This window comes from Leucopleurus acutus (assembly GCF_964270905.1).
Source record: "Leucopleurus acutus genome assembly, chromosome: 5".
NCBI classification, from domain to species: domain Eukaryota; kingdom Metazoa; phylum Chordata; class Mammalia; order Artiodactyla; family Delphinidae; genus Leucopleurus; species Leucopleurus acutus.
In genome coordinates, this window is record NC_139147.1 from 114,944,975 (window position 1) to 114,971,688 (window position 26,714).

The window sequence follows — 26,714 nt, forward strand, 5'->3', positions numbered from 1 at the left end:
CACTCACCCGACCCGCAGAAGAGGTGAGGACGAGGCCTCATCCCTTCCGCACCGTGTCCAGGCGGAGATCGAGATGGATGGGGCCAAGGCCAACGCCTTAAAGTCCGAGTCGCGTTGTTAGAGGTGCGAGCAGCCCGAGCGCTGAACACTAGTTCCCCGACGCCTGAGTGGGTCCCGTGCCGACGTCAGCACTCTGGGCCTGACACGCGCGCGCCATCCCCTAGACTCAGCAAAAGTCAAACAGTGTGATTAAACCCTAGGTCAGCCTTTTAAAACCCTTGCATCCTTTAATGAACCAAAAAATCTCGTTCCCTACCGCCTTTCTGGTAAGACCTCCGCACCCCTGGTATTCCAATTTCAAACCAAGCTACTTTTAAACTTAAATTACCCGGAGTGGAACATCCATACTGATTAACCAGTTACCAACTAAAACTTTTAAAGAGGTAATGTGGCTTACTGCAAAGATTACAAAGAGTTATGAACTAGAATGTCAGGAAACCTAGATTCTGGCCCTGCTTCTGCTTCAAAATAAGGCGCCTTTAAGAGCCCACTACAGGCTTCACATCCTTCAACCTCATCTTTAGACAAAGGAGCGACAGGAAGCTATCACTTAGAACACCTGTAGAATACGCTTGGCTGTAACTTGTAACCTTGACTGATCTGGGGAGACCTGAGGAATAGGAAGAAGACTCCCTATGGTGTATCTTTTTGTGCCTTTAGAATTTTAAGCCTTTTGAATATTACCTACTCAAAATTTAAATACAAAAAAACTTTAAATCAAATTACACTAAAATAAGTAAAGGCCATCAAAGGTACTTTCCTATTCTGTGTATCCTTTGACTATATATTCTATATATCCTTAGACTTTCATTAGTTGTAAAGATAGTCAATACTTAATACAGTCCTGCCTTTAAGAAAGTCATAAGTAGAAGTCAGAATTGGGAATATTACTATGAAGGCTAGTGTAAGCATAGTTAGAATATCTCTATAAGCATTTCTTCATTAAATTATCTGAAATTGGCTTTATATTAAATCAGAGATTTCTTTCATGACATTGAAAAAAGTAAAAAGTAACATTCACATTTTACAGGTTAAAAAAAAAAGTTTTGTTCATTCCTTAAATAAAGACATGTTGAGTACGGAACATTTTAATCTGACTTTATTCTGCTCTTCAGATCACAATAGGTATAGTTCTTTCAGTTACAAACAAGGTAATGTGTTATTTGTACTGCATTTAGGCAGAAGAATTGTGCTACACCCTGCAGAAGCATTTATTCTCCCCACTGTGATGAATGAAGTCAAACTGAAAGAAAACAGATTGGGAAAATGTACTAATTTTTTTTAAGTAGGTTAGACAGTAAGGTTGATAGACATCTTAATTATGGTTTTCAAGAGCATGAAGGGTTAATATGGCACATGATACTAATAGCCACTAATTATCTCCTTGGAAAGACGAAAGAAAATTAGGACTTTGTGTCTGACAGTTTTTTATTTTATATATCCTCCTAAAAGTACAAATAGCATATAAAATTGTAGAATTTCCTACCTCCAATATATTGTAAGACAGCAACAACAACTAAAAAGACAAGACACCCAATTACCTAATTGTCTAAAATGGTTTAGAAGTAGTTTTCCCTGAATAATGAAAAGAATGCAGGCAGGTTCTTTAATCACTGAGGTCAACTAGAGACATTAAAATTACTCTAGGCATTATTATATTTAGAACCAGAAAAAAGTAATTTTAGACAGATAAAACGATAGTTTCATTTTGAAAAGAAAAAAATAAAATTATTACTGTGAAAAAGAAGAAATAGAATCCATAAAGAATCCATAGGAATCCATATATATATGGAATACACACATTTGAAAAAGTACTAAACAGAACTTCTAAAAATTGTCTCAGGGAATTTTTGGCTGAAGATTAGAAAGTCTCCCATTTCTTTACCAAATTCTAAGTTAATGAATAATTCATCTTGTAAGAAAATAAGTGAAAAGTTCAGAACACACAAAAAAAGATATCAAAAGGATTTTTCAACAAAGTTTAAGGAATTGAGAAAGGTCAGACCAAAAAAACAAACAAAAGAAGTTCTGTTTAAGTCTAAATGCCTTAAAAAATGACCTGGTCACTGTTTCCCTTGAAATGAGTTGCTTCCCAGTCTTATATATAAAATGACTGACATACAATTTCAACTTTTCCTTTCTTATTTGGTTCACTGAGAAGCAGTCTCACTCTATTTGCTTACAAAGTTATTACAAAATAAGCATGCAGAAATTCAGATGACATAATGTAATATAAAGATGTAAGAACTCAGGAATGTGGATCAAGACAGTCATTTTGGGAAACAATTTGGCATTATCTGAAAAGGCTGGAAAATAACATTTTCTATGACATAGCAATTCCCATCCAGGAATATACCCTAAAGAAACAAAAAATAAATTCATAACTAGTTACATTGTAGTGAAATTTAAAGAAGATCAAAGAAAAACAGAAGTTCTTAAATAAACAAAGAAAAATAAAATACAAAGGAATGGCAGCTGACTTCTCAATAGCCACAAAAGAAACTAGGAGTCAATGAAATATCTTCAAATACTAAAATAAAATAATTGCAATTGTCAACCTAGAATTTGTGCCAAGTTAAGCTACCATTTAAAAGTGAAGGCAAAATGAAGACATTTTCAGAGGAAAACAGCATTTATTCCTAAGACACTTTTATTGAAAGAACTTCTAAAGGATGTCTTCAACAAGTTGAAAATTGAACCCAGGAGTAAGGGGTGAGATGCAAGAAAGTATGGAGAGCAAAGAAGTTGAATATAATTTTCAAACATGTGGATGTAAAAAGGGGAATGAAGAAAACATAATTATTCAATAGAAAACAGGGGAGTAGGGATGGGAAAGGAGCAAATTCAAGGTATTGTAAATGGCAAATACAAAATGAGATAGAGGAAATCATCAATAATCTCTAAAAGAGGTAAATGGGGTAAACTTGCCAATTAAAAGATTGTCCGTTGTATTCTTTTTAACAAAACATGATCTAAAAACTTAAAGGACACCAAAAAGTGATAGTAAAATGAGGGGGAAAGATATGCAAAGGGAATAACAACCCAAAGAAAGCTAGTGTAGCTTATCGGGGGGGGGAAAAAACAGACCTAAAGTCAAAAGCATTGTTAATTAGGATAAATAGAACTATAAAAGAATGATAAGTGGAAAAATCTGCAAAGAAGTTATAACCATCTTGAACCAGTATGCATCTAGAAACATAGCCTCAAAATATTTAAAGCAAGAATTGACTAGCTTACAAAGAAAAGTTGGCAAATCACAATCAAAGTAGAATTTTATACTCCATTTTAAGTACCTAATAAATCCAGCAGACAAAACATTAGTAAGAATATAGAATATTTAGACAACACACAGAACATGTAGAGAACCCTGTAAATATTCTTTTCAAGCACATATGGAATCTTTCCCAAAATAGCAGCATATTATGCTATAATGCAAATCTCAACAAATGTAAAAGAATACGTGGCATACAGCCCATGTTATACGACCAAAATATAATATTAGGTATCAACTATTGATAGAGTATGTTTTTTAATTCTAAGAAAATACTATGAACAACTTTAAATAATAAATATGAAAAAATACCCCCCCAAAATACCAAATAAACAATTTCCTAGGAAAAAAGTTTTAATTTACCTAAACACCCGAGAAAATATAAGAAACCTAAGCAGGCTAGGGAAATTGAAGTAGCACTCAAAAAAACAAAAAACAAAACAAACAAACAAACAAAACTACAGGACTTCCCTGGTGGCGCAGTGGTTAAGAATCTGCCTGCCAATGCAGGGGACACGGGTTTGAGCCCTGGTCTGGGAAGATCCCACATGCCGCAGAGCAACTAAGCTCGTGTGCCACAACTACTGAGCCTGTGCTCTAGAGCCCATGATTCACAACTACTGAATCCTGCGTGCCTAGAGCCCGTGCTCCACAGCAAGAGAAGCCACCGCAACGAGAAGCCCGCGTACCACAACGAAGAGTAGCCCCCGCTCGCCGCAACTAAGAAAGCCCGCACGCAGCAACAAAGACCCAACGCAGCCCTAAATAAATTTATTTTTTAAAAAAAATCTACAACCCTTCCCTCAAAAAATCAACTCCAGAACGTTTTAAAGGTAAGTTCACCATACCTTCAAGGAATAGATAATAAAAGTTTTACAAACCATTTCATAGAATAAAAAGTGAAAACTATTCAACTAATTCCATGAGGGCAGTATACTGTTGATACTAAAACTGAACAAAGACAATACAGGTAAGAAAAATCATAGGCCAATCTCACTTTGAATGAATATGCAAAAATCCAAAATAAAACATTGGTAAACTAAAACTAGCAAAGCTTTAAAAAACAAAAAAACTATGACCAAACAATGTTGAATTTAAGATAACATTATAAAATCTATTAATATGATTCACCATATTAATATATTTAAACTAAAAGCTTATCTTAATATATGCAGAAAAATCATTTGAGAATTAAAGGAGGGACCTATATTATACATATTGTCAAAGAAACCTTTCTGAAAAGCTGACATAAGTTGAGACTTAAAGAAGAAGCTTCCCAGGTTGTGAGCCACAGGAACCAACTCTAGTCAATTTAGGTTAAAAAAGGCAATTTACTTGAAGAATATGATGATACTCCCAGCATTAAAAGGATGCCAGTAGTACAGTCTTGTAAAGATCAATAATTGGTGACTCTTATTGTCCCACAGAATCAGTATTCTCATCCTGGCAGTACTACTCTGGCCATTTTCATCACTCTGCTCACAGTTCAAATTCCAGGGAGGGAGTCTTCCACTGGCTTATCTTCTGACACATGTTCATCCCTTGATGCCTTAATTAACTGTTTCATCAGATCACACACCAAGGGAGAGAAGTAAGGAAATCAGGATGATGTCATCAAAAGAAGATAGAATAAATGCTAGTAAGGGCACCCAGAATGACTTGAAAAGCATGTTCAAAGGCCCTGAGACCGTAACAAGCCTAGCATAATTGAGGATAAGGAAACCAGTGGGGCTGGAATGTAGTGAGGTAAGGTAAGGGTGGTAAGAGATGAGGTTTAATTGGGCATTACTATTCAAGGTGTGGTCCTTGACTAGCCAGACCAGCCTCATCTGGGAGCTTGTTAGAAATCTCTATTCTCAGCCCAGGCAGAGAATCAGATTTTCTGGGAGTCAGGCCTAGGAGTCTGCATTTTAACTCCAAGTGATTCTTAAAAATGCGTAAGTTTGAGAATCACAGATGTAGAGGTTTGTAGAGCATAGTAAAGTTTCCAGTTCTTTTGCTGTTGTTTTGCTTGTTTGTTTGTTTGTTTGTGGCCACACCACATGGCTTGTGGGATCCTAGTTCCCCAACCAGGGATTGAACCCAGGCCCACGGCAGTGAAAGCGCCGAGTCCTAACCACTGGACCACCAGAGAATTCCCGAAAGGTTCTAGTTCTATCCTAAGGGCAATTAGGAATTTCAAGCCGGGAATGACATTATCTAATTTGCACTTTAAGAGAACCATCCTGCAATTATGTAGGAAACAGACTGAAGAAAGACATGAGTGAAAACAAGAAAGCCAGCCAGGAGATTTTTGCAATAATCCAAGAAGAAAAGAATGGCCAGGACCAAAGCCATGGCAGTAGGGATGGAAAGAAATGGTCAGAATGAAGATATATTTTGGAGTTCAAATAATAAGGATTTGATGATGGATGTGAAGGATGAGGGAAAAAGAAAGAACGATGACTGCCAGATTTCTGGTTTGAGCAGCTGGGTGACTGGTGGTATCATTTATGATGCAGAGAAAACTGGGTGATGAAGAAAGAGAAAAATTTGGAGAGGAAAAAGCACAAGTTCATTTTTGTATATTTTATGATTGAGATATCTAAATGGAGCTGTCCAGGAAGCATCTGGATATAAAGAGGAGTGGTTATAACACGAGATATAAATTTAGGAATCCTTATTGTAAAAGTAGCATTAAATACACAGGAATGTATGAGATCACTTACAAGCAGCCTCCTTTGTAGTATTTTAACTAAACAACTAAACTAATATTTAGAGCTAGCATTTAGCATAAATCAAGCAGGTGGCCATCTACATATTATGTTCTGAGGAATCCTTGGCTCCTGCCCCCCAGTTTTTTCCATATGGAACCCTTAAAATGGTATCTTAAATTCCCACACTAACTATTTTCCTTAGATTCAAAAAGAAGGGCAGATATTAGAGATTTAATTGTCAGCCACTGACACCTCATATTTCAAAAATTCTCCCCTCCCCTGCCACTCTCTTGAAAATTGCAAGATCAAATACATTTTTCAGGCAGAGAAGGAAACTCTCCAGAACGGAAAATACAACAGAAAAGATGAGAACCTGAGAGGGCACTGTCCTAATCTGTGGGGCTTGAATGAAAATGTAAAAGTTTTCTCCACAATTTAGACACAATACAGGAGAAAAAACAACAGCATGTGCTAGCAGAAGGGAAGAGACAAGCATGATACGTTTAATTTTACTAAATGGGGCAGCGGTTAAAGTTAGAATTTAGTTTAAAAGATCCATGTTCATATAAAACATTCCAGTCAACACAATGGTACTTAAACGGTACTTTAATTAGCCTACTGTTTGTTCTGTTTCAGTTAAGTTCACAATAAGCTGTGTTTTATAACTGCTATTTCCCCCACTATTGCTTGTTTTCCTAACTGTAGATTTCTCTTCTGTTCACTGTGTGTTATTTCCTGTTTCATGCATGAATTTATTCCAGCCATCAATCGCACAATTTCACTTCCTTGAAAAAGGTTTCGCATCTGGTGACGAGCTCTATAGTCTGGAAATTCTCCCAGCTTCCATCCTGATTATGGTAAAGTCTTATCTATCTTGGCAATTTAATGAAATGCCTCTGCCACTAGTTTGTTCATTTCCAAAAATAAAGATGTGGGGAAACTGCTGAATTACACTTGCATGTGTTCAGATGATAAAATTAAAGCACTAGGTTTGTCAGATAGTAATAATAACCAGTTAATGGAAAAAAAGACAGACATTGTATGAGAATTGCTAGAATTGATTGCTATTTTTAGACTCCCATTTTTACTTACAGTCTTCCTTCTCTGTCTTACCTCTCTGCTACTTCATAATTTTACTTTTTATCATGATCTCTTTACATTCAGTGCTAAGTAAAATGTGTAATTAGGCACACTTTACTCTCAAACCTTTCCAATCTTTCCTTTCAACATTGTTATTTCCCATATCAGACTCTCTATCCCCAGGAGACCAGTGCTCTCAAAATATGCCCAAACTTTTCCTTGCTCTCCTCACTACTAATAGTATCAATAGCAGTAGCAGCAACAACACTGTACTAAGCTCTTTTACACGATATTTTATTAATCTTCATGACAACCTTAGGTCCTACTATTGTGTTTATTTTTACAGATCAGGAAACTATGGTTCCAAGAAATTAAACAACTCATCCAAACTCACACAGCTGGTGGGAAATGAAATAGACCTCTTGGGCTCTGGAATTGGGATTTGAATGCAAGTCCATCCATATCCAGAGCCTGAGCTTTGAACCGAGATGACAAACAATGAGTAGCCAGTATAACGAAAGAGAGGGCTCAAGTTGAAACCAAATGACCCTCTCCTGTATTATCTGGGGCAAGTAATGCAACCTCTTGTTCCTAGATTTCAACACATTCTATCTATGCCTGGTTGTCCTGCCTGAATTGTACCCTTTATCTGAGCCTACCCTTCGCTCTCCAACACCTAAAATTTACCTGTCTTAGACCTCCAAAGCTCTGCTTCCAGCTAACTGTCACTTAGAAAACTTTTTAGTAAATGAATACAAGAGTATTAGCCTTGTTAAAGATACATGTTTTATAGAGTAGCTTTCAAAACCACAAAACCTTAAATGAAAATGAAATTTTAGATACTGAAATGAATGAGTGAAAAACTTGGCAGTGAAGAGAAGTCTTCCTAGTATCCCTCAACTATGACATCATGTAGACCAGTGCTTCTTAAACTATTATACATAGGAACACCCGGGCACTTGTTAGAATGTAGATTCTGATTCAGTAGGCTGCAGTGGAGCCTGAGATTCTACAGTTCCAGCAAGTGCCCAGGTGATACTGATGCTGCTGATCTCCAGACCAAACTTCTAAATCATCCATTCCTTTTAGAGTTAAGTCTATCTTCTTTAGTCTTTGATTCCGTTCCTGTTTTTCTTTGCTAAATAGCAAATATGGGAAACTGTAAGATCTGATTTTTAGTTTCCTCTTTGTTTGACCCAAGAGGATATCCCTTACTGTTTTGCAAGCTCTGCACTTATGAAGATGTATTATATTTAACTAAATATCTCTAGGTGTTTTAGGATTGCCCAAACCTGCGTGATTGTTTTTCCAGTTAAAATAAAAATAGTAATAAATTACTTTCTTAAAAAAACTAAAACGGTACTTTAGAAGAATCAGGAATAATACAAGGACAGAAAGAATATTGAGAATTAAGAACTCTATTTCCTTTTTTCAAACTTGTTTTTATTCTCAAAAGGCTGGCCTATTGCAACATAAGGTCCAACCTGGCACTACAGACAAATGCTTTCTATGAAAGCCTTTTCCAGTTAACAAGAGTTACTCAAAAGAGGTAGCAGTACAGTAAATCATCATACCTATTCATAGTCAAAACAAAGACTACTAGTTCTTAAACTTTTCAGGGGTTGAGAAATGTGAAACAAGCTTTGTGGTCAAAATAAGCTTGCATTTTTTTTTGATAAAAAAATTATCTTTTAATAAACATGACTTTAAAAACTCATGCATTTTAAATTGAAGGTAGCTCATTTTACTTTTATTAATTTACAAATGAAAAATGCTTATTGGTATCAGTCATATCAAAATAGATTGTTTTATTTATATCTTTTATCATATTCAAGAAAATTAAGGAATGCAAGATTGAAATCACTGTTTTGTAAGATTATTTTTAACAAAATTTTAAATAATAATTTTCTTTTGATTTTCTTTGTAGTTAATTGGGAGGCTGCTGAATCAAAATATGTTTTTCTTTATAATTACTTTTTTTAAAATCTCCATATAGTTTCTAGTTCCTGGCCATTTAAAGTATAGTCCAGGGAGTCTATTAGAACTGAAAATCTCAGGCCCACTTTAGAACTACTCAATGAGAATCCATATATTAAGAGGATTATCAGGTGATTCAAATACACATTTATGCTTTCTTAGATGAAATGGAACTCAGTGACAAATTTTAAAAGTAACAATCATAAAAGCATAATTGTATATTAAAAAAAGATGCTATAAATTTTTCTCAACACATCAGCATTGAGCATTTTCAACCCAAAGCAGATACTCCTAAGGCAAAAATTATTGTAAAGGGCCACCAATCACTCAGCATTCCTTTACAATACTATTTACCATGTGACATTAAATTATATTTCTTGTTATTTTGGATGTATCATATAACATGTATGACATGTATCAATATATCATAAATCAAAATATATTTTAAAGTCAATTCAAATATGTAATTATTTCAGAGCTTTAAAAGGAAACTAAAGTAAAGGGTTAAACTGTAATAGGGAGACTACCATAACTTTCAGTACAGAAATAAGACTGAAATCACTGATTTTCATCTTTGAAATATATGAGAGATCAGAGGACTAAAATATATTCATCACTGATTGTGACATAGTTGTTTCTTTTTTACCCTAGTCCTCATCTTGTAACATTACTGTTCTCTTTCTCTTTCTCCCTTGGTATGTGTCATCTTTCTATTTACTTGTTGTCCCTGCATATAACCTAATTCTTTCCTACCATTATTACTAGCAAGCAATTCCTTTCCTATTTCTCTACATTTATTTTATCTTATTTATTTTTACATGCTATCCCTACTACCTGATCATTCTATTTAAACAAGCTTATTTATTTGTTGCTCCACTCTAAATACATGCACACATTCACACTAGACTGGAAGCTCCCTGTCTTGTTCACTGCAATAGTCCAGCACAGAACAGTGCCTGGCACATAGTAGGGCTTCAGTGTATATGTACTGAGTTAATAAACAGTATATCTTCATTTCAGATCAAATGTCTTTTCACTTTCATATCATTTATTTTGTTTGTGCTGCTTTTCACACTTCATCTTATAGTACAGTTTCTGGCCCAGGTATTTTAGACAACTACCGTCTTCCTTACTCATGGCATATCCCTTAAGGTCACATTCATCATCAAATCTTCCAAAGACCTAGCATATCCCATTTGGGTACCAAAGACCTAGGTACCCAGTAGGATAACTAAATTAATTTAAAATTCCTAGAAAATGAAAAAACGAAAAACAAAAAGGGCCTCTAGATGCTAAAGCAAGCTGTTCCTAGATTTCAACTAAGAGTATTTTTAAGCCTAATTCTTATCATTTCAAGCTTTCCCTACATTCCTAAGAGAGTTTCAAGGCTACTTATCATTTCACTGTTACAAGGCAATTTTTAATGATATCAATCTACAATAACCTATGTTGTTTATTCAATCACTGCAAGGCACTGAGCTATGCCACTGGGTATTCAAAGGTGATTAAGACACTGTCCCTCCATCAAAAAGCTCCTAGTCTAATGGGGAAGGCTGACACTGACATAATAAGTGGAATGCAGTATAAAAGGTTCTACAGGTAAAGAATATATGATGCAGTGGAAGAACAGATGTCAACTTTCCGGGGGAGATAAAGAAGGCTTCTTGAAAGGACTGAGTTGGGCTTTTTATTTTTGGATTTTATTTCTAACTTAATTTTTTGACTGGTTAATGCCTCCACATGGTTCAAAATTTTAAAAGAATTAAAAGATAATACAAGCATTGACAACACCAAATGCTGGTTAGGATGTGGAGCAAAATCATTGCTGGCAGAAATGCAAAATGGTACAGCCACTCTAGAGGACAATTGGCAGTTTCTTACAAAACTAAACATATTCTTACCATACCATCCAGCAATCACAATCCTTAGTATTTACCCCAATGAACTGAAAACTAATATCCACACAAAAACCTGCACATGTATGTTTATAGCAGCGTTATTCATAAGTGCCAAAACTTGGAAGCAACCAAGATGTCCTTCAGTAGGTGAATGGGTAAACAAACTGTAGTACATCCAGATGATGGAATATTATTCCCCACTAAGAAGAAATAAGCTATCAAGCCATGCAAGGACACGGGAGAAGCTTAAATGCATATTACTAAATGAGAGCTTACCTGAAAAGGCTACATACTATACGATTCCAACTATATGACATTCTGGAAAAGGCAAAATCATGGAGGCAGTGAAAAGATCAGTTGTTGCCAGGGGTTGGGACAGGAAAGGATGAATAGACAGAGTAGAAAGGATTTTTAGGGTAGTGAAACTATTCCATATCATAATATAATGTTGGATACATGTCATTACACATTTGTCAAAACCCATACAATGTACAACACTAAGTGTGCACCCTCATGTAAACTATGAACTTTGGGTGATGATGATGTATTAGTGTAGGCTCATTAATTGTAACAAACGTACTTCTCAGTTCAGGCTTTTGATAGCGGGTAAGGCTGTCCTGTGTGATGGCAGTAGGTATGTGGGTACATGAGAACTCTATGTACTTTCTGCTCGATTTTGCTGTGAACCTAAAAGTTCTCTAAATTAAATCTATTTTTAAAAATGATAATACAGTGAAAAGTACTGTTCTCATCCTTGATCCCTGGCTGCTCAAGTCTCCTCTCCATAGGCACCAGGGTGCTTTCTAGTTTCCTGAGTGTATTAGCAGAGATTTTGAGGTATATGCAAACTATATCATATATCATATCTATAGATATGATTTCCCCCTTTTCTCCTCAAATGGTAGTGTATTACATACTCTGTTTTGCACCTTACTTTTTGCCTTATTATAAAACTAACTTTTCATAGCTCTATTTTTTACATTTAAATCTTTGATGCATTTTTAATTTCTCATGATGCTAGGTAAAAAAGTAGAGCTCCAGTTTTTTTTCTTTCAGGTAACTACTGGGTAATTCAACACTATCTTATTTCCCCACACCATCACCACTGATACAATATGCTACTTTTTTTTATATTCTTTTTTCCTTCCATTTTTATTGAGATATAATTGACATACAGCACTGTGTAAGTTTAAGTTGTACAGCGTAATGATTTGACTTACATACATCATGAAATGATTACAACAATAAGTTCAGTGAACATCCATCATCTCATATAGATACAAAATAAAGAAAAAATTATTTTTATCTTGTGTGATGAGCACTCTTAGGATTTCCTCTCTTAACAGCTTTCATATATAACATACAGCAGTGTTCATTATATTAATCATGTTGTACATTTCATCTCTAGTACTTATTTATCTTATAACTGGAAGTTTGAAACTTTTGACCATCTTCATCCAATTCCTCCACCCTATGGTAACCACAAATCTGATCTCTTTTTAAAAAGGAACCCTTTTACACTGTTGGTGGGAATGTAAATTGGTACAACCACTATGGAAAGCAGTATGGAGGTTCCTTACAACACTAAAAATAGAGCTACCATATGATCCTGCAATCCCACTCCTGGGCATATATCTGGAGAAAACCATAATTCAAAGAAGATACATGCACCCCAATGTTCATTGCAGCACTATTTACAATAGCCAAGAAATGGAAGCAACGTAAATGTCCACTGACAGATGAATGGATAAAGAAGATATGGTATGTGTATGTATGTGTATATATACATATATATATATGTATATATACATACACACATATATACAATGGAATATTACTCAGCCATAAAAAAGAATGAAATAATGCTATATGCAGCAACATGGAGATTATCATACTAAGCGAATTAAGCCAGACAAAGGCAGGTATCACATGATATCACTTATATGTGGGATCTAAAAAAAATGATACAAATGAGCTTATATACAAAAGAGAAATAGACCCATGGACATAGAAAAGAAACTTATGGTTACCAAAGGGGAAAGGCAGGGGGGAGGGATAAATTAGGAGTTTGGGATTAACATACACACACTACTGTATATATAATAGATAACCAACAAGGATCTATTGTATAGCACAGGCAACTATACTCAATATTTAGTAATACCCTATAAGGGAAAAGAATCTGAAAAAGAATACATATGTATGTGTTTATATATATGTATGTGTGTGTGTATATATATACATATATATGTATATATATACACACACACATACATATATACATATAGAACTGAATCACTTTGCTGTACACCTGAAACTAACACAACATTGTAAATCAACTGTACTTAAATTTAAAAAATCTGATCTCTTTTTCTATGAGTTTGTTATTCATTTTCTGAAGTATAATTAATTGACCTACAACGACTATATTAGTTCCTGGTGCACAACATAGTGATTCAATATTTCTATACGTTTCAAAATGATCACCGTGATGAATCTAGTTACCATCTGTCACTATACAAAGATATTACACTATTACTGACTATATTTCCCATGCTGTACATTTCATTCTTGTCAAACTGGAAGTTTGTACCTCTTAATTTGCAAGATGCTACTTTTGTCATATACTAAACTCTTGTGAGTCCATTTTTATGCTTTCTATTTTTCCATTGATTTTTCTGACTCTTCATATGCCAGGATCACACTGTTTTAACCTTATTGTAACATTATAATATATTTTAACATCTTGTAGGTGAGTGCTTTTCACTACTCTTCCAGAGCTTTTCTAGCTATACTTGCTTATTTATCTACATTAATTTTAGAACATCTTGCCTAGTTTGGAAAAATCCTGTTGGTTAACAATTCTGTACTGTATAATTGAAAGTTGCTAAAAGTAGATTTTTTTTTTTTTTTTTGCGGTACGCGGGCCTCTCACTGTTGTGGCCTCTCCCGTTGCGGAGCACAGGCTCCGGACGCGCAGGTTCAGCGGCCATGGCTCACGGGCCTAGCCGCTCCACGGCATGTGGGATCTTCCCAGACCGGGGCACGAACCTGTGTCCCCTGTATCGGCAGGCGGACTCTCAACCACTGAGCCACCAGGGAAGCCCAAAGTAGATCTTAGATGTTCTCACTTCCAAAAAAAAAGGTAACTGTGTGAGGTGATGGATGTGTTAACTAATCTTATTGTGGTAAGCATCTCACAATGTATACATATATCATCACATTGTACACCTTAAACTTACACAGTATATATGTCAATTATACCTCAATAAAGCTGGAAAAAGATCCTGTTGGAATTTTTTAATTTATATATTAAATTTATATACTAACTTAGGAAGTTACTTTTATATTGACTTAAGAAGAATTGATGACTTAATCATTTTGAACCTTCCTTCCAAAGTTACGGTATGCCAGCCCACTTGTTCAAGTCTTTTATGTTTTTTGGTTATGTTTTTACATTTATTTTATATATTTCTTACATGTTTCCTGCTAAGTTTACTCCTAACATATTATCTTTTTTCTCTTTTATAAATGGAGTATTTTCTTCCATTATATTCTATATCAGTCATTTGTTTCTAGAAAACTATTCATTTCTGTGTATTAATTATAAATACAGCCACCTAGTTGAATTATTTCATTATTTGTAGTAGTCTTAAAAATTTGATTGCCATGATTTATTGGTTTACAATTATGTCTCCTATGATAGGGATAATTTTACTTACCCTTTTCAACTTTTAATTCTCATGTCAGAACATTTTGGCTAGATGGTCAAGATGGTAGAGTAGGAAGACCCTGAGCTCACCTCCTCTCATGGGCACACCAAAACTAGAACTATTTACAGAGCAACTATTGTTGAGAAAGACCAGAATCTAGCAGAAAAGATCTTCTACAACTAAAGATACGAAGAAGGAACCACAAGGAGATGGGTAGGAAGGCTAGGGATGCGATATAGTCAAGACCCATACCCCTGGGTGGGCGACCGACAAATGGGAAGATTATTACAATTGCAGTGGTTCTCCCCAGGGAGCAAGGGGTTCAAGTCCCACGTCAGGTTCCCCAGCCCGGGGATCCTGCACTGAGAAGACAAGCCCCCAAAATGTTTGGCTTTGAAGGCAGTGGGGCTTACTTTCAGGAGAGCCAGAGGGCTGTGAGAAATAGAGACTCCACTCTTAAAGGGCACACACAGAATCTCACACAGTCCAAGACCCAGAGCAGAAGCAGTAATTTGAAAGGAGGTTGGGTCAGACCCACCTGCTGATCCTGTAGAGTCTCCCAGAGAGGCAGCAGGCAGCTGGAGCTACCCCTGGTGGCAGCCATTCTGGGGCACTCCGTTTGGCCAGGAGAACACTGGTGCCAGCAAGTGCCATTTTGGAATCCTCCCTCTAGCTTACCAAAACTGGGACCCAGCCCCACGCACCAGCCTGTGAGCACCAGTACTGGGACGCCTCAGGCCACACAGCTAGCCTAGCAGGAACACAGCCCCACCCACCAGTAGGCAGGCTGCCTTAAGGAACCCTTGAGCACCCAACCACCCTGGGACACACCCTGTCCATCAGAGGGCTCAGGACCCAAACCCACACACAAGTGCACCGGCACTAACCCCGGGACCCCAAGGTCCCTACAGCCAGAGACCACAGGACTTGGCTCCACATACCAGAGGGCCAGCATCAGCCCCAGGACCAGCATCACACAACAGTGGGCATTAGCCCCAGAAACCCCTGGGCCTCAGCTCTGTCCACCAGCAGGTTAACACCAGCTCCAAGACAGCTTGGACCCTTCAACCAGCTGCCCTGGGATCTAGCCCCATTCACCAGTGAGCCAGACCAGCTTTAGGACACCCCAGAACCCACAGGCAACCATTTCAGGAACTGACCCCACCCACCAGCATGCCGATACTAGATCCAGGAACGCTGGCCCCGCAACCAGTTACTCCAGAACCAGGTTCCACCCACCAGTGGGATAGCACTAGCCCTGGGACCCCCCTGGGGCTCTGCAGCCAGCCACCTCAGGACCCAGCCCACCACCCAGTAGCTGGCAGCTCCATACACGTCAGGACCCGGCAACCAACCAGACCAGGGGCCAGCCATGCCTACGAGAGAGGGGCATTTACTCCAAAAGCCAAGTCTACCGCAGAATATAAAAATAGACATGTATAAGAAAATATGCAGCTCAGGAAGCTATAAAGCATTTGGTTGTGATTTCTTAATGCCTATGAGTTTCTTTAAAATCCTCTGCCCTAGGGGCTTCCCTGGTGGCGCAGTGGTTGAGAGTCCGCCTGCCGATGCAGGGGACGCGGGTTCGTGCCCCGTCCGCGAGGATCCCACGTGCCGCGGAGCAGCTGGGCCCATGAGCCATGGCCGCTGAGCCTGCGCGTCCGGAGCCTGTGCTCCGCAACGGGAGAGGCCACAGCAGTGAGAGGCCCGCGTACCGCAAAAAAAAAAAAAAAAATTCCTCTGCCCTAGGCTGGTTTCTCTAAAAGCAGAGCCTGAGAGAGGGATTGGGAGGTATGCCAATTACTGAGGGAGCACTCTTCAAGAAAAACTTAGTAAGGAAGAGAGTTAAGCAGAATTCAGGAAAAGAAAGAGCTGAAGAAGGATGTAGTCTCAGGTAAAGTCCAGCTATGGCCTGCTCTACAGAGATCCTCTGAAGAATTTTCACCCCTTAATATAAGAGAGTGGGCATTTTATAGCCCCTTTGCAGTCAGTTATTGAGGAGGGGTGCATAGCTTTCCTGGCAAGGCAGCTCCCATCAGCTGAGGGCAATTCTTTGGAAAAGGGGGTGTAGCTATAAGCCTTTAGCAGTCAACAGTAAAGGCAGCTGGAGGGGGTGAGGGAGGGTGAGCAAGACACCAAAACAGCATTAACTATGTCCTATGGTAATACTCTTTCTATCAAAATGCTGACAGCATAAGAAGGTATCATTGTGTTGCAACACTTGAAAAACATGAGGCCAAAAGTATTAGCTTTGCAGTGAAATCCTTTGCCTTTTTTATGTTTTCCATTTTCTCAAGTTTCTTATAGTTGGAACTCAGACTGTGAATGAATAGAATCAGTTAACAGGTTAACATTTACTAAGCACCTATCATGTGGCTCACATTATGCTAAGTGCTGTTAAGAATAAAAAGAAATGAAAGATAGGGATTCTGTCCTAGGTCTATCTTCAGGAAGAAGACAAGATTTACAAACACTAAAAAAATGATCAGGGCTTCCCTGGTGGGGCAGTGGTTAAGAATCCGCCTGCCAATCTTCCCGGACATGGGTTCGAGCCCTGGTCCAGGAAGATCCCACATGCTGCAGAGCAACTAAGCCCATGCACCACAACTACTGAAGCCCGCACGTTACAACTACTGAAGCCCGCGCGCCTAGAGCCCGTGCTCCACAACAAGAGAAGCCACCGCAATGAGAAACCCACGCACCACAACGAAGAGTAGCCCCCGCTCGCCACAACTAGAGAAAGCCCGCACACAGCAATGAAGACCCAATGCGGCCAAAAATAAAATAAATTAATTTTTAAAAATGATCAGACATAATACCATTAGAACAAGTGTATAATACTGGGGATTTCAGAGGAGGGTCTTAGAATTAAGTTCCAGTAAAATATAAGCTTGCGTAATGGTGATTAATATCTTTGCTCATTTTTTGAGGGTGGTTTGAAATATTTTCCACCAACACTAAGGGAAGTTGAAGGAAATAACAATGGTAAATTGTTCTAAATAACATAAGGGCAAGGACTAAAAGAAATACCAACTATACTGTGTTGTTATTGGGTAGGTTCCATTATGCAGAGATGGGAAGGGAAAACCACAGAGTCATTTGCCTACACATTCCTCTCCCTAGTGCAAGTGGATATTGTTCTGTACCCCGTGGCAGGATTAGAAATACCGCCAGGGAACAAGTACACAAAGTTGCTATGGAAACCAGAATGCTTCAGCTCAGAGTTATTTACAGAGAACTTCCAGGATGATTGCATTCAATAAAATCAACTCTGTTTTGCTTCACTCTGTGCCAGTGCATCCCAATTCAAATATCTAGTTCTAAGGGTCCTTCCATCAGCTGTACTTGGATGAATATGGATTCAAGTATCAATGGATGGTGGTCACATTACAAAGTATAATTTATGTGTGGTAGTTTTGTATTACATGCTTGACGCTTGTTCACATTTGCCTCAACCATTGTCAAGTTTTCTGGTTTCCATAATAGAGCAACAGGTGGCTGTTGACTAATGCCACTGGCAGAGAAACCTTTCCTCCAATGTAGCTGCTGTCAGTTTCACCGGATACTGTGGTACTGCGGGACTTCTCTCTCCACGTTCTCTCAACTCGCCTTTGAGGCTAGACAGTGACAGCTGCCTCTGGCCATCATTTTTGTCCTTAACTGTGAACTGGATTCTCCCAGCTATCCAATAGGATCTTTGAAAACAGCTTCTTTCTTTCTTTTTTTGACAAAATGAGGATTTTCATAGCTTTTGAGGGATATTTTGAACCATTTGATATTTCAGCAGATGAAACTGTGGAGGCTGTCAAGCTGATGATAAAGGTACATACTTTGTCCCTGAGCCACTAAGATGTGCATTAATTTTAAGTATGCAGTGAAGTTTAAACTGTACGTGGGTGCATTTTCAGCCAACAGGGGACTAAAACTATTTGAAAGTATCACTGTTTGCTTACATAATCGTTTGTTAGAAGATATTAATTCTGGAGGTGATAGACAGGAAAATTCTCAGGGGGAAAAAAGTTTAGCTTATCTTTATGATATTTGTAGATTGTGTATTGGCCAGATAGTATTACTGAAATTCTTCACAAAAGGAGAAAAACAAGACACTAACTCTAGGCCAGGTGAGTGGAGCATACAGTTGTCAGATAGATGGCCTGTGTGGTGAGCAAGCAACTCTAAAGAACCAAAGGATTTCGGAGGTGGAGAGGACTTCTGGGCTACAGCCTCATTTTGCATTCAGGGAAAACTGAAGCTCAGATAGACTGACCATTTAACCTAGGATCACAGAGCCAGAAGAAAAAGTAATTTGGGTGCAGTACTTTTCTTACAAATTTCTTATAAATACTCACTATAAAATGGAACATTAAGACAAATATTTAGGAACTGACCATCAAATGGTATTTAACTTGGAGATGATTGATTCCCATTTACTAAGGATCATTTACTGAATCATAGTTACATGATATATAGTAAATTACTATGATCCCTAAAATCTAGATCTTCTAACACAGAAGCTCTTAATCTTTATATATCATGGATCCCTTTGGCAGTCTGGTGAAGCCTATGGACTCCTTCTCAGAATGTCTTTAAATGCATAAAATAAAATACATGCCCCCAGAAAAAGAAACCAGTTATACTGAAATACAATTTCAAAAAATTAAAAAACAAATTGTGATATTGTGACCTGTGGGTTTCCTTATTAACACATTAACAAGTGTTTGCAGTGTATCTCATAACTATTACAATTTCAAAGGAGATCAGTATAAATAATATTTTGAGGTATCTGCAACAACAATGATGGGATATGAAAATATCTGTGATTTCTATTGGTGACAAAGTCACAGGAACAGTCAATTACTGCTACTTTAGCTTGTTGTCTATATACATAAGCAAAATCCCAATTTTATTTGAAGTTAATAAAAACCAAATGTAGTTTTTTGCCACCTAAGTTCTAACCATCAACTTTTGGGGATGTCTAAAGACTTCAGATTAAGAACCCGTGTCTAATACTTCCTCCTTCTGTCCCAATTTTATGATACTCAGTGGAAAATGTAAAAAATAAGAGATTACATTGCTGGTCTAGTAATGTAGAGATATGCTGTTTTCATAATATGCTATTGATTTTTAAGGATTATTTCCACATTCCTCTCTCTGAAGATGAACAAGCCAGGAGGTATCTGGAGCTGATGTACGCTGGAGCAGCCCTAAAGGACAGCTGGAGTCTTACTGATGTTGGAATATCTTTTTGTTCAACTCTCAAATGCTTTGTTAAGGTATGACAGATGATCAGAGTAACAATTTGTCCAAGATGTCTACCTCATTTCAGAAAAAGTTATGAAGAATTCAACCAAAGTAGTTCACAATGTAGGAAGAGGTTTTCTCTTCTTGCCTTCCCCTCTCTTCCACTTGCATAACTAGACTTAGGCACAATTTGTGCTGTAAGGGGAAATAAGGCATGGAGACTGGATAGAGCTCCCTTTGTTTACTCTTTCTCTCCCTTCCCATCTCTATCCCCCTTGTTGCCTGCCCCAAAACAGTCATCGCAGAGAAACCCATAAACCAATATAAGATCAAGGCCAAGGGGCTGATCTGGAATACTGATGTGGGAGAAAGAAGATTAGGTCACTTCCATGGCCTTACAATGGATTATGGGAATGAGGAAAGGGAAGAAATTCTCAGTAACAATAAGAATGAAATGGCAGGATCTACATTCAAATCCAACAACGCAGTCATTCATGAATTACCTGTACGTATAACAGAGACAGTATTTTCCATTTATACTGTCCTTAATCAGTGGTGCTTAATTTGGGGTCCATGGCTGGCTTTAAGAACAAAACCCTAAAACTGCAAAATATGCAAAATTATGTACCTGGAGATTTTCTGGGTGAAAGATCCTTAACTTTTGACAATTTCTCAAAGAGACAGGTAGCCTAAAGAGTATTAAGAGCTGTTCTCTAGGATAGAAATAGTATTCAGTACTGGTTCTCTACCCCATATGAAAACACGAGCCTCAAGGAACTTAGTAAAGTACATATTTTCTGCTAAACGGGACACTTATTTTCTCATGGTTAGCATTAAAAAAAGTTTATGGTAGCTAAAGCTAACTCTTTTTCTTTTTATATATTTTACTGATTGACTAAGTGGGAAGTCTATTTTTTAAAGGAATTTTCTAAAATATTTATTAAGTAGTAAAGATAAGTCACAGAAAAAAAAACATTGTATGATCCCATTTATGTAAATAAAAAGTCCATATTTTATACATGTTTTTAATGTCTTATAAGCATTTATTCATGTATTTTTTTAAATCTTTTTATTATGCTTTTTTAGATAAATTTTTAAAGTTTATTTTTTATTGGGATAACATTGGTTTATAACACTACATTACATATCTTTCATGTGTACAGTATTATATTTCTACTTCTTTATACTCTACAACATGCTCACCACTAGAAATTTAGTTTCCAACCATCTCCATACAGTTGATCCCCTTTACCCATCTTGTCCTCCTCCCACCACCCCTTCCCCTCTGCTAACCACTACTCTGTTCTCTATATCAATGTTTTGGTTTGGTTTGTTCAATTTTTTGTGTTAGTTTACTTGTTTTTTATATTCCACGTATGAATGAAATCATATGGTATTTGTCTTTCTCCGTCTAACTTATTTCACTTAGCATAAATTCCTCTAGGTCCATCATGTTGTCACAAATGGCAAGATTTAATCATTTTTAAGCCTGAGTAGTTCCGTTGTATATATATATATATATATATATGTTGTGTGTGTATATATACATACACATACACACCACATCTTCTTTATCCATTTGTTCATTGATGGGCATTTATGTTGTTTCCATATCTTGGCTATGGTAAATGATGCTGCAGTGAACATAGGGGTGCATATATCTTTTTGAATTACTGTTTTGCTCTGTGGAATCTTTTTAGTTTGTTGTAGTACCATTTGTTTTCCTTGCCTGAGGAGACATATCTAGAAAGATATTGCTAAGACCAATGTCAAAATGCATACTGCCTATGTTCTCTTCTATTGCATTTTATGGTTTCAGGTCTTACATTTAAGTCTTTAATCTATTTTGAGTTGATTTTTGTGTATGGTATGAGATATTGATCTAGTGTCTTTCCTTTTGCTTTCTTTTTTTTTAATGTGGCTATCCAGTTTTCTCAGCAACATTTATTGAAGAGACTATCCTTTCTCCATTGTATGTTCTTTGCTCCTTTCTTGTAAGTTAATTGTCCATGTATGTGTGGGTTTATTTTGGAGCTCTCAATTCTGTTCCATTAATCTATATATCTGTTGTTCTGCCAATACCATGCCATTTTTATTACTATGGCTTTGTAATATAGTTTGAAATCAGAGCATGTGATACCTTCAGCTTTGTTCTTTTTTCTCAAAATTGCTTTGGCTATTCAGGGTCTTCTGTGGTTCCATATAAATTTTAGGGTTTTTTTGTTCTATTTCTGTGAAAAATGTCCTTGGGATCTTGATAAGGATTGCATTGAATCTGTAGATTGTTTTTATAGACATTTTAAAAATGTTGCTTCTTACAGTCACTAAGCATGGCATATCTTTCCATTTCTTTGTGCCTTCTTCAGTTTCATTCAACAATGTCTTATAGTTTTCAGTGTACAGGTCTTTCACCTCCTTGGTTAAATTTATTCCTAGGTATTTTATTCTTTGTGTTGTGATTGTAAATGGGATTGTTTTCTTAATTTCTCTTTCTGCTAGCTCATTGTTACCATCTAGAAATGCAACAGATTTTTGAAGGTTGATTTTGTACACTGCAATTTTGTTTATTATTTCTAATAGTTTTTTGGTGGAGTCTTTAGGGTTTTCTCTATATAAAATCATGTCATCCATAAATAGTGACAGCTTTACATCTTCCTTTCCAATTTGAATGCCTTTCCTTTCTTTTTCTTGCTTAATTGCTCTGGCTGGAACTTCCCAATATGTTGAATAAGAGTGGCAAGCGTGGGCATCCTTGTCTTGTTCCTGATTTTAGAGGTATTATTTTTAGGTTCCTGAAAAATGTCTAGTTATCAAAAAAGGAAATAAAAACAATTCTAATTTCTTCTGCTTTTCTCTCTCTGATACTCAGAAAATTGTAGTATAATACTTTTTTAAGCAGACCTAAATTCTATGTCATTTCTTAAATGTCTCATGTCTTTAAATATGTATATACATACTGTGTTTTTGTTACTGTACAGTATAAACCCTCTAAAATTTCCTGGAATTCTCCAACACCAATAATGATGTTCAAGACATTTTTGTTGCTTGCTTACTTGGAGATAGTGGTATAAGATCAATACTAATATTTGGCTTTTTTGGTTTTTTTTTAAATTAATAGTAATCTTTTATTTGTTTATTTATTTTTATATTTATTTTTGGCTGTGTTGAGTCTTCATTTCTGTGTGAGGGCTTTCTCTAGTTGCGGGAAGCGGGGGCCACTCTTCATCATGGTGCGCGGGCCTCTTCACTATAGCGGCCTCTCTTGTTGCGGAGCACAGGCTCCAGATGCGCAGGCTCAGTAGTTGTGGCTAACGGGCCTAGTTGCTCCGCGGCATATGGGATCTTCCCAGACCAGGGCTCGAACCCGTGTCCCCTGCATTAGCAGGCAGATTCTCAACCACTGCGCCACCAGGGAAGCCCCAATACTAATACTTGAAATAGCTAGAGGAATCTAATTGAACCATAGCTATTCAGGGATGTAGACAAAGTGTGTTAAGAGTATGAATAGAATACTTTTACTCAACTAAGCACTGACTTTATTTTATTATTTAAAAATTTTTTAATTTATTTTTGAGCAGGTAGTACAGTCACATGGTGCTCAATTCCAGTGGCACAGCAGGATACACAGTAAAAAGCTCTCTCTCCTACCTCTGGCCCCCAGTCTTCCTCCCCAAAGTAACCTGTGTTCATAGTTTTACTTACAAAAATATTTCATAACTTCTGCCAATTAAGCATCACCTGTCACAGTGATGCAAGCTGCCTTTGCACTGAACTCTAACCTTTCCCTGGAGTTCTAAACTGCTAATGACAGAACAGAATGTAGACGTAAAAGACTATTCCAGAAAGCCCAGGCAGAATATAATTATGAGTCACAGGGCTGGCCAACATGAAGGGTTTAATTAAAAACTCTCAAGTTCCATGGAATTTTTACCGATCTTCATCTTCACCTTCTCTGGCAGAATCACATTTAGTGAATTTCTTATCACTAGTTTTGGGAAGGAAAATAATATCTTGAATCTGAAGGAAGAGAATTACCTGCAAAGCCATAAATACTGGTTTCCATCCTAACTCAGTTCCTGTTAAATTAGATGATATAACAGGCCTATTTCAAAAGTCCACACTATTCACTGTTTATGTATGATAACATCCAAACTGGGTTTGTAACAACAAAAATACTTTATGAAAATGTCTCTTGCCTCAAAGAATGAAGTCATATCAACTCTATACTGTTTGATCTATCTTCGGTAACCAAAGACTACCTTCCAAGTCATATTATTGCTTTATTGCATAATTAGATGCATACAAACTTAAGTAGTACTTTCCCTATCTAACTATGTTACTTCATGCAATTAGTTCCATTTTCTGAGAATCTAGGAAAGCTAGAGTCTCAATTTATTTTGGTACAAGTTAGAAATAGCATGATATAAACCAAAAACTTGGCAAGTAAGCAATTTTTTCTTTTTAAAAAGATGTAAGTAGATACCATGTGTCATGAAATCAATCCAGACTATTTGGTTTCTTAATTGCACTTATATTTTTGTATGGATTACAAGGTTTTGCTTGTGTGAAAAGCGGGAAAGATGTTAGATAAATGGAGGTGTTCTATTCTAAATAGTCAATAGGTTTTCCAGTTTCTCTGCTAATTACACTTTCTCCTTTAATGGTAATGTAGACACATTTGGAAAAGTGAATGGGGGATGACATAAGAATAGTAGGGAAAGAACATTGCCTTAATTTTTCTTTCTTTGGAAAAGAACTCCTACAGAAACCACAAGAAATATTTTCTCTGGCATGTATCGCCATGTTCTATTAGCACAGGTTTCAGCCCTGCCCATTCATTGCTGATGCTGTTGCAGTGTTCTGTAAACCACACATGAGGCATTGCAAAGGCCTGGGTCACTGTGGCATGCAGAGGTGCTATCGCCATTTACCTCCTTCATTCCAACCTGTGTAATTGTGGAAACGATTGCTTGAGTTTTGTTCATTGTTGTCACCAGTGCATAGAATATACCTGGCAAACAGTAGGCTCTCCATAAATATGTGTTGAGTAAATGAGTTGATGAAGGCTTGAGGGATAAAGTAGGAAAATAAACAAGAAGGTATATGATTGTTGTGAGAAACGTCATAGGTATTGAGATGCATTTCAGGGTTTGGGTTCCCTCCCTTGCTGTGACATCTCTCCTCCCCTTCTACCTTCGAGGCAAAGTGCTCCAGTCTTAGTGCTTTTCCCTATCCAGCACCAGGGTTCTTAGGCTGCAAGCAGCAGAAAGGAACCTGGACAATTAAAGAGGAAAACAAACATATAAGAAAGGCTATTGCGTAGTTCACAGTCTTGACAGGAAGATTAGAGAATTGGGCTCAGAGATTATGCAGTCAGAAATAATTTCTAAATCATGACCCACAACTAGTCCAGGAAGGCCCCCGCTGCAGCCGCCCTAGAGCCCTCAAAGCAGACACTGGACACAGCTGTCAGCCCTGTTGCCAGGCCAGCAGTGCTTCAGATCTGCCACTGCCAGGGAAGAGTCCCTGCGTCTGCTGCTTCTCTGCCTTCCTGGCTCCGAATTCAAAGTGGAGGTGGATGGGGAGGCTTGACTGGGCAGCACCCTGGTCACACATCTGGTTCGCACAGTAAAGGCGGCTGAGAAGCAACCATCTGGCAGGTTGTGTCTTCTAAAGTGTGAGGAAGACTCAGTCTCCCTAACACTGTTTTTATTTTTTTTTCACCGCACTGCATGGCTTATGGGATCTCACCAGGGATTGAACCCGGGCCACAGCAGTGAAAGCCCGAAATCCTAACCACTAGGCCACCAGGGAACTCCCTCCCTAACACTCTTTATGGCTTCCCTGCCTCCTTCTATCACAATACTTCCACCAACCAAGGGCTGTGGTTAAAACTTAGTCAATTCTTTCTGGCATCCTTGGAAAGTTGTTTTATGGTGAAAGATTGTGTTATTTGTGGCACCACTGAGTAGATGTCTATCAGACAAATTGGAGAAGTTTGAACTATACTAGTAGGTCTAAAATTGATTCAAAATCATATACATTTTAGCTTTCAAAAGGCACTTTTAAAACACCAAAATCTAGGGATGTCCCTGCTGGTGCAGTGGTTAAGAATCCAACTGCCAATGAGGACACGGGTTCGAACCCTGGTCCGGGAAGATCCCACATGCTGCAGAACAACTAAGCCCAAGAGCCACAACTACTGAGTTTGTGCTCTAGAGCCCACGAGCCACAACTACTGAGCCCACACGCCACAACAACTGAAGCCGGCGTGCCTACACCCCGTGCTCTGCAACAGGAGAAGCCACCGCAATGAGAAGCCCAGGCACCACAGTAAAGAGTAGCCCCCACTCGCCGCAACTAAAGAAAGCCTGCACACAACACCGAAGACCCAACACAGCCAAATAAATAAATTTATAAAAAAATAAGACACCAAAATCTATGAGACGCATATGTGAACTTAGATTTTAAACACAATTTAAACACAAAAACATGTATAAACATGCTCCTTAAAATGTATAATTTACAAATAAAAACATGTTTCTAAATAAAATGGCTATTTTTTTCTAAACTTAAAGCCTTAAAGAATAGTATATAAAGAATTTGGTGGAGAATTCCCTGGCAGTCCAGTGGTTAGGACTCCATGCTCTTACTGCTGAGGGCCGGGGTTCAATCCCTGGTCAGAACCTGTGGGGAGCTAAGATCCTGCAAGTCATGAGGCACGGCCGGGGGTGAAAAAAAAAAGAATTTGTTGAGGAAAGTTGTTTCAATTCACTGT

The 26,714-nt window shown here is 37.6% G+C and overlaps 1 protein-coding gene across 1 annotated transcript in view; it reads left to right on the forward strand.

Annotated features, from left to right (window-relative positions):
* Positions 1 to 18,427: 18,427 nt before the first annotated feature.
* Positions 18,428 to 26,714, forward strand: part of ANKUB1 (ankyrin repeat and ubiquitin domain containing 1) — a gene marked incomplete at both ends in the record, with an annotated part of 40,455 nt that continues 32,168 nt past the window's right edge. Inside the window, 2 exons of the mRNA XM_082839204.1 lie at positions 18,428 to 18,517; positions 19,825 to 19,968. Of these exons, the coding sequence (XP_082695330.1) occupies positions 18,428 to 18,517; positions 19,825 to 19,968 (234 nt within the window). The remainder of the gene's footprint in view (positions 18,518 to 19,824; positions 19,969 to 26,714) is intronic.